The 9,579-nt window shown below is 39.4% G+C and overlaps 1 protein-coding gene across 1 annotated transcript; it reads right to left on the reverse strand.

The window, feature by feature from the left end:
- Positions 1 to 251: 251 nt before the first annotated feature.
- TSHZ2 (teashirt zinc finger homeobox 2) lies at positions 252 to 3,326 on the reverse strand (the record flags this gene model as incomplete). Its single annotated transcript, XM_010294231.1, has 1 exon — positions 252 to 3,326. A coding segment is annotated over one exon (3,075 nt), but the record flags the coding sequence as incomplete, so codon positions are not given.
- Between the last annotated feature and the right edge of the window lie 6,253 nt (positions 3,327 to 9,579).

Genomic DNA, 9,579 nt, shown 5'->3' on the forward strand with positions numbered 1-9,579 from the left:
GGAAAACAGCTATTTTGAAAACATTAATAAGAAGAAACTTTTCTATACAGGGCAATGTGCTTATGTATTTACCAAGCTCTGTTCTTGAAAACAATATACAATGGATATGTAAATGCAATTAGATTAATGAAGCAGGAGTACATTACGCATTTTATACTCTTTTCCTACATTCAAGAAAGTACGAATGTCTTACGAAGCCTCCTTAAAATGATGAAATTAAAACTCGCTATAGAGCATGCATACCTTAAGAGTTATTCTTCATCCACTTCTGCTACAAATTGTGAATGGTGTTCTGGTGACTTGCTGTGTGTTTTGCTTAGATGAAGTTTTACTGCATGTTTGCTCGCAAATGTCCGACAGCACAACTTACATTTGAACTTAGAGTCTGTGTCCTCTTCTCCAGCTATTGTTTCAGGAGATCTTTGAACTGAAACTCTGGAGATTTCTTGCTCTACCTTGGTTTGCTGCTCCACAGCCAGTCTGTTCATGTCTTTCATTTGGAAACCTAGATGAGATTCTAAGTGGCTAATGTAAGTAGATGGGGTTCGAAACTGAGATGCACAGTCGCTGCAATAAAAGACTGGATGTCCTTTGTCCATGTTTTTCAAAAACTTTGTTCCTCCGGTTTTCCTAAGTTGATACTTGACATTTGCCAACCAATGGCTGATGGTGGTCATTGACAGTCCAGTAAATTTTGAAATCTGCATGCGCTCTTGTGGGCCTAGATCTGATAATAAATATTTACCTTCAGATGTCTGGAAGAGGCTGGAAGCAAACTGAGCTTGCAAAATGAGAAGATGCTGAGGGTTCCAGTTTGACTGTCTGCCCTTCCTTTTATGCAGAGTGGACACTTCTGTTGAGACATCCTCAAAGCGTCGGACATCTATTTCCAATTTCATAGATGGGATCCTTGAAGATGCAGCTGGTTTTGGTGTAGTAGCTTTGGGAAGAACTTTGACCATGTCAGCAATGTCAGACAGAGCATGTTTTTGAGGTGGAGAAGTACAAGATTGTGCTTGAGCAGACTCAGCTTTCTTGCCTTTGGATTTGGTCAGGTCAATAGGCTGATCATTGTTTTCAAACAAATAGTGCCTGGATACACTTGCAGGCTTTGGTGGGGTTGGAGCAGGAGATAAAACAGGCTTCTCCATCATGTTTAGATTAGGTTTGTGGAACATAGAAATTGTGCTAGAGCTAGGGCTGGAGTTGGATTGAGGCCGTAAAGGCTCAGTGGCTTTGCCCAAGTGATTATTCAGTACTGACTGCAGTGCACTGAGAGGGTTGACACAAGGCAGTTCAGACGAATGGTTGGCAGCAGCACAACCATTACTAAGAGAAGCAGCTGTTGGTTCCTTGAGGACTGATTTTTCTTTTCCGCTGTCCTCTTTAATTTTGTCGTCTTCTTTCAAGGGACATGGTTCTGTCTTTTTTGGCTCCACAGAGGCTTCAGATTTGAGGAGAGGTTCTCTCTCGCTCTGACTGAGTGAGGCAGGCTCGGCTTGGTTGCCCTCTTTAGCATAGTCCTTTTGTACCTCCTCCTTATCATCAATTTCCTTCTTCACTTGAGTGCACTGGGCCACATTTGCTGAGATAGGGACCAGAGGCATGACCTTCCACTTTGGAGCTATGGGCCTCAATTTATTGGTGATTGTTGGCCTGATTTGCAGTACTTGGGAACCCACAGGCAAAGACGGCTTTGCTCCTTCCGAGAGCTGATAAGCTGCATGGATGCTGGGATAGGCACTCCAGCTGGGCGCTCCATTCTGAGCTTTATTGATGGCTGTTGTGACAGTGTTCTCCAAGGACTTTAAAATGTCCCCACCACCCTTCGAACCATCTTCTAAATCTTCTTCTCTGAGGTACTGGTATTTCATTGTGGGATCCAGTGGTTTCTGAAGAGCGTCTTCATACTCTTCAGTTTTTACTGCTTTCTCATCTTTGTTTGCATCATCAGCTTTATCTTTTTTACTTTCTTTTTTTAGTTCAGAGGTGGGAGCTATGCATTCTGCAGATGATTTACTGGTTGATTTTGAAACCTGACTGTCATTGGCTGGTGCTTCAGACAGTGATTGCATTTTTTCCACAGCTAAAGGATCCAGAACAAGTTGCTTTCCTTTCTTCGAAGCTGAACTTGTGACTTTCAAGAAATGGCCAGTGACCATCATGTGTGTTGTGAGCTGCTGCAAGGTATCATGGGAACTTCCACATTCCATACACTTCAAAATCTGAGATTTGCAGGCCTCAAACTGCCACGTATAGCTGGCACCATTCTGGTAGCCGTAGCGGTTGTTAGATGATAACTGCAGGTTGGCATTCTTCTGAGGAGAAAAAGTATCTGAGAAAGACCCTGTTGTGGAATCGGGTGAACAAGGCCTGTTAACATCAAACACACGTTTCTTTGCTGGAGTGACCATTTTTGAAGAAATGGTTGGTACCGGCTCCTTCAAAGGCACTTTTTGGTAATGTTTTGTTTTTATCATATGAACACTCAGATCTTGAAGGGAATCAAAAGAGTCACCACAGAACATACATTTCAGAACTTTTTGTGCATCTTCTTTGTCCATGTCCTGGAAAGCCCTTTTTCGGGGCTTTGAGTAGCTGGTAGGTCTGTGCTTGTCCTTTTTATGGTTGTCATCTTGGTAGTGACCTGTCTCATTCATATGAACCGTTAGTTCTACCAATGTGTCATAAGCAGCGCTGCACTGCCGGCACCGAAACCGGCTGGCGCCCGTGAACACAGTTCCACACATTTTGCTGCTCTGCCTGTAGAGCTGGACGGAGCTGAATAGGTTGGGTTTCGAGACAGGTCTGGAAGGCAAATTCTGCTGTAAGCTTTTTGACAGTGCGTCTTGGTGCCAATCAAAATCAGCTTTGTTCCCTCCATTTCTGTTGTCACAACTCCTCTTCTCAGAGTTAGACAACTTGAAACCCAGCCCTAAGCCTGTCCAATAAGAGTCTGACAGTATGTTGGCATAGACCGCTGTCATTTTATCCATGCAATTGTGTGCTTCGTTCTGGGCTTTGGGATGGGTGCTGTTTTTTGGGTCCTGTGGCTCTCTAGAGCAAATGCTTTTAATATCTGCCACATGGTCACTACCATCACTTAGCAGTGATTCGTTTTCTGCATCCTGGTTAGATATATGACTGACAGGGGAATTCTGGTAACTAAAGTTCCCTTTCTGCTCAGGACCCATTTCGTGTTCCTCATCCGTGCCAGTGTCATTGCTGCCTTGGAGGTGAGCAGTTGAGTTATTGTCATCATCATCTTCTTCCTCTTCCTTTATATCTTCCTCTTCCTTTAAATCTTCCTCTTGGACGTAACCTGAAATGTAATGTCAATATATGAAATAACTTGTAAAAGGAGAATACTACAGTTCAAGCTTTCTAGTTTCACTATGTGTTTTCTTTTCTGGACTTAGTTTTAATCTACAACTTTATTCCCTGTAAGTGAAAAAAGCCAAATGTTGTCTTTTTTTGTGAAGGCTGCTGCATTTTATTGGTGGATGATCATAATTCTTTATAACTGCCAGAGATTCTGACTTAATAATTTTCCTGTCATGGGAGTATAATTCTACCTGTCCTGTATTGGGACAGTTGGAAAATTCATATTTAAGAATTTAAAGTTTATACTAAAATCTTCAATTACATAAATTTTTTTGTAGCCTCAGCGAGAGAAAGGGTAGAGTTGGTAAGGAACAGAAGAAAAATAATTGCCATAATCTTCCTAGTTCATAGCACCATCTAGGTACTGTAATCTTTTGCCATTGGATCACCTAAAAATGTACTTCAGAATGTACACAAATAAATATATACATATAAATTTTACATATTTACACATATAATTTATGTCCAAATACAACATCTGAAAGCACTAATAGCCATAAGTGGAACTCTTTTGTTTATAAAAGTAACGTATTTTGTACCATAAAAGCAAATTGTGCTTCAATAAAAACAAATGCATACATTTCTGGGCAAGAACCCTTGGAAGTTACAGAAGAGTATTAGCATGTGACAGAGGTAGACCAAAGTTAACTGGAAAACTGGAAAAGTAGAACAAGTCCAGAAAGATTTTCTTTGACAAATTAACTATTTAATTATGCAATTAACCTGATACTGGAAGAGCTGTAAATTTTAAAATTAATTAAGGAATTTTTTTTTTATCACTAGTAATTCTGCCTAAGTTACAGAAGGTAACCTGGTTAAAAAACAGACTGAAGAATTAGAGAAGAGAATTTTTAAGGGTGAACTGGCTCCATTGCAGTCAGTGGATAAATTCACAATGACTCAACACAGTCAGCAATTCACTCCCAGATCCCCACAAGAAGGGATGGAGAAGAACAAGTGGTTCAGATACGTTTTCACAAAACCCCAGTGTTATTTTTTTAACAGCCACTGCAAAGCTGTTATGCACAATGCAAGAAGACATTGAAAGAATTCACTGTTATTGGCAGCCACTCATCAAAGCTAAATGTTGATTTCAGAAGCACAGGTCTTCATGGGACATATGTTGATCAGCTCTTCCAGTCAGGTGCAAATGCAGAGCTGCTAACCCTAGTGACTGCACTGCGGTCTCAGGGGTACTTCGTTGTGTTTGCTTAAGATCAAGCTGTTTGGTCAGGTAAGTATGGAAAAAAAGAATAAAATGCCAAAACCCCCAAATCAAAGCTGCCCTTAAAAATAACTAAGCAAAAATAAAATAAAACTCTAGTACTCATAATCGTGAAGTAACCCTAAAACCTCAGAAAGCACAAGGTAAATAATCCTAAAGATGTTATTTGTTTAAAATCCAATTCCTTCCCATCTTCTAAGAAAATCAATTTTATGGCTCTTTGAGAACCTAGCTTATTTTGCTCTCTTGAATTTGGTACTGCTGCACAAATGATATCCTTTTAGCAAGTCAGAAGGGATGTGCAGAAAAAGTAGAAGCATTTTGATTAACATATGGACAAAGCCTTCCACAGTTTTTTCAGATATGTGTTTCAATTTTTCAATCTATTTACTTTTAAGAAGAACTTAAAAGGGGGATCAGGGGAGTGTATCTATCTCACCCCTTCCAAGACATCTTTACCATCAAACCAAAGAGATGAATTGGAACTAGAGGAACTGTTTCTTGGATGAAGCTGCAGTAGAAGAAAAGGGAAATGATATATCTCTCTGTGCATGGGCTAAGAAACCCATGCAAGTTCTTTCCTATGTCCTTCCCATGGTTTTAGGATCTGCACAGATCACACTAGTTAGAGCTGGGCATGGCTTACTCCAGGGGCGATACCAGGCAGCTTCACAGCCAGAAGTAAAGAAAATGGCCGTGGCTATGAGCAAATGACCTGGACACCATTTTAGCGTTATAAAATAATAACCACATAGTAGTAGGAATACTATGCTCTTCAGCAGATGCTTTCAGCAAAGAAGCTAAATATTAAGTGTTCAATATAAAAAATTAAGCCTTTTAGTAGTGTGTTGGGATACCGCAAATGTTAGTAGCCCCATTTACAGATGATCAGACTGAGGCAGGCAGCAGACACACTAAGAACAAAATATTTTTTTCTCCTCCCAAAACTTCTTCCCTAATAACCAGATAATACTTTCCATGTACCCTTTTCTGAGCTTGCATGTTTTTCAAGGGGGACAAGGACAACGGAGGGACATGGAGGTGGCAAAGGCTCCTACACGTCATGAGCAGTAACCTTGTTAAACAAGCAGCACGAACTGATGAGCAGGACTGACATGGTTCTCGCGGTGTCAGAGATACTGTACAGCGTAGGTAGCGACGCTGGCCCCTCGCCAGGATGTATCACAGTGCCAAGCATATTACACCGAGCAAAACAAAAATAAGGAGGGAATCCAATGAAGGAATCAGACAAAACAGACAACAAATAGCATTCACACGGTTTTGGGTCGGTGCAAATTTGATTCTCCATTTCAGCACCAATTCTTTGAATACTATTAACCCATTTTTCACCAGAAGGTAATTTTTTCCTTTGGAAGATACATACAGTAGTTTCCTCCTCACAATATCCTTTGTCATTCTAAAAGCATTTACTAGGAGAAGCAGAAGTACCAGACAGCTGCACATCCCCCACAATACAGATAAAATTTTCTGCTTAATTAGGCATTGACATGTTTACTATAACCTTTACAGAAGAGTCACTCATGCTGAGAAATCCTCTTTTTTTGTGTCTATACAGACACAATCTTATGAAAGTGGTAAAAGTAACTTATTAGAAAGCACCATCAAATTTCACAAAACCATTAGTCAGGTCCATTTTAATGGTTAAGGGTTCTGGGCAGCTTTGAAAATGCGTTTCAGTATCCTACTTGTAAAACCATTTCCATTTATTTAAATGACTTAAATTGCTGTGGGCGTTAGGAGGACAGTGGAGACCTCTTCTGTGCAGACAACCTCGGGTACAAGAAATGCATGTGTCCTTCCAACAGTGGTTTTCAGCCAGATTTCATTGGACATGAAGTTTGATATGAACTGATGTAGCTATTTAACAGAAATAACATTAATTTAAGTGGACTTTGCATTATTTATTTTGTAAGTAAAGGGTGTCTCAAGCCTGTATACCTACATGCTTTAAATGCAGTGTCTGTAATAAGTAACATAAATTTTGCACATCATACTAATGTCCATATAATAAATTGTTGAGTGACCTGTTCTCTTCCCACCAGTTTTCCCCCAGGTTTATTCTGACATTCCAAACCTCTGAGATGCTCATATATAGCTGTCTTACAGGAAAAAATAATAAAATTAAGGAAATCCAAACTCAATAGCCAGATGAATGCTTCCTCCTTTTCCCAGATGAGAATTTTTCCCACTGAAATTAAACAGGCCCGGGCAGAGATGTAAGATGGGCAATGTGCAGTCCTGAAGAACTGAGACACTGAAATTTCACTGTCTTGAAGACTGGACAAAACCCAGGAGCTTCAGAGCATTGAATGGAAGCAATTTATGGCTTCCTAAATGGAAATACAATATTTGGTTTTAGTGCTGATTGATCCCAAGATAGTGTACGTCAAAACTATGACATCAGTAAGGATAATATTATCATATGGGTAATAGTCATAAATACAATTCTAAAATGTTTTAACTTTTTAAAAAATTTCCCTCTGTGCCTTTGTGATTGGATTCTTGGTAACTCAAGAAATCTGCTTCTCTAGGGCAAGGGTTGCAACAGACAGCTGATTCTTTATTCTTCAAAAGATAACATTTTCTTAGGTATTTCTAGCATGTTTCTAGAGAGTAACTAAAAGAAAGCACATCCAGTTAATAAACCTGCAAAAACTGTTTTTTGAACTTACGGGTCTAAAACTCCACCCACATCCACCTTGAAGCCTTGACCCTACTATGCAGACAGCACTGAGCTAAGCTCCCAGGGATGTTGAATCCAATATTGACTTCCAGGCCCTCGCATGCTGAACTAACCTATAATTTGCACCACGTTATACATCACTTCTGACCTTGAATTGTAGAGTGTGAATACACCTTTTCTTTTAAAGTGTTCATTCTGACTGCTAACTTTTCCACCAGTGGATGCTATTTTCACTCAAATTTGCTCTTTTTCCATATAGAGAAACATTTCTTAAAATATATATGTACATGTTTCTTTCCAAGACTGGAAAATTTATTTTCTGCCAAGAAAAGGGACAGTGAATCATTGTCCAGAACAACACTGCTAATCCATGTAAAATCCATGCACCATCTGCACTTCTTCATATATATATTCCAGTTTTACTTGAAATAACATCATTAGTAGAGCAATCTCAGAGTACTATAAGGTGATCTTGTTTCCTTCTTGTCTGGCTTCAGCTCAAACAACTTTTTGTGTTTGGCAGAAGCTGTTTCTTTCTCTGAAATATTTCATGCAGATAATGGATAATGACCACTTCTCATTCCTTTTTCTCAAAAACGTCTAACTACATTAGCTACCCAAAGACAAATCTTAACCTGGTTCTTTGTAGAAGTTCATAGCTATAGATTCAGCCCAGTTTGAAAATCAACTGAAGAGATAAATTGGCAACTGAGGAAAAAAAATCCCTACTCTGTTGCATAACTCTTATATCAAAGACATTTTGGAATTTAACAGGACTAAAAGCAATGCAGCACTCTGGAAATGCAATAGAGTTTCATAGAAAGAACTTTCAAAACATGAAATTTGTAATACAAGAGTGAATTATATCATTTCAGAGCTTTCTAAACTATGTTAACAATTTCTGTACCAAGGAAATAACTTTCTGTTAAGGTCTGCAAGATGGAAAGAAAAAGCAGGGAAAGGTTACCATTGTCACCACAGAGGGAGGAGAGAGCGTCTGGCTCTGAAATCATGGGTGTAGGAGACGAAGGAGCATCTCTGTAGTCTGGTCTAAATGTCCTGGTAGTGTGAGGTTTATTCCTAAGGCTGTGCATACTGAGGAAGATTTTAGATGTTCTCAAAACCTCAGAAAAGGCTGAATATGATCAACTGACTCTTTTCGGTGAGGCCAGTTAATTATTTTGGATAATGGCAGGTATTTGCACCTTTTGCTCCTATTACAATTTACCACCACATCCAAATTCATTTTGCAGTGGCTCACTAAGGAAGGTTCAATCACCACCCTAGTGATACAATTTTGTGTCCAAAACAATTTGTCAGCTCAAAGGAGCGAGTTTTCCCAACATTCCTTTGCCTTTTTTCTAGACCTTTCTTTTTCAAATAGTTACAGCAGCTGACGCTAGGGCATGAATTTCTGCCTATTGCAGAGTAGGAAAAGAAATATCCACTACCACCTACTGCTGGAGGATTGAAGCAACCTCTGTGGTGCCACGCTTGCAAGCCACTGCAGCTTAGGAGCAAGGAAACTTGGAGTGGCTTCTGCCATAACTGAATTTTAACAGGCAAAGGCAATTCCATGGAGCCATAACCGTTATTTAGATATGATGCTGAAATGAAGCAATTCTGGGCTTTCATTTGGCTGTACTCTAATTAGAGTTTTCTAATAAAGTTTTCTATTAAATGTCCAATTTCCTACTGGCTAAGAAGGCAAAATATCCACTAGTTTCAGTGGGATTTTTAGCAGCACAACGGAGAACAGATTATGTCTCTTGTACATTGCATCCTACACATTTAGGACTCAATGAAAGTGATCAGTGGCTGGAAGCATATGTGCAGGGAACTGGCTTGTGAGCAACCCATAAACTCAAAGTAAAACCAATAATAAAACAGGAAAAAAAAACAAACAAAAGGAAGAATGAAAAAAGAGAAGTGAGATGATATGCTCTGTTGAGCTCAGAGTCCATAGCAGGGACAGAATTATTGTGGAGTTTTTTCTTGAATCATTTTCCTTAAGGATGATGTTGTTTATATGGTCAGTTATTGCACTCTGAAAAAAAAACAACTTCAGTCTTATTTGCTTTGCTCTGGATTCAGTCAGATTGAATGGTTGAATTGCCAGGTGCTAGCTGTTGCAGAAATGGATTTAACCATGTTCAGAGCCAACAGTTCGAGTTCCTTACATGAGGGCTTATGGAGTAAGTGAATAATTTGCCTTTGGTAAAAAATATTTCTGTTTGTTATTTTCTACAAAGCCCTGGAACTTATA

This window comes from Phaethon lepturus, unplaced genomic scaffold, assembly GCF_000687285.1.
Source record: "Phaethon lepturus isolate BGI_N335 unplaced genomic scaffold, ASM68728v1 scaffold49939, whole genome shotgun sequence".
Lineage (NCBI taxonomy): Eukaryota > Metazoa > Chordata > Aves > Phaethontiformes > Phaethontidae > Phaethon > Phaethon lepturus.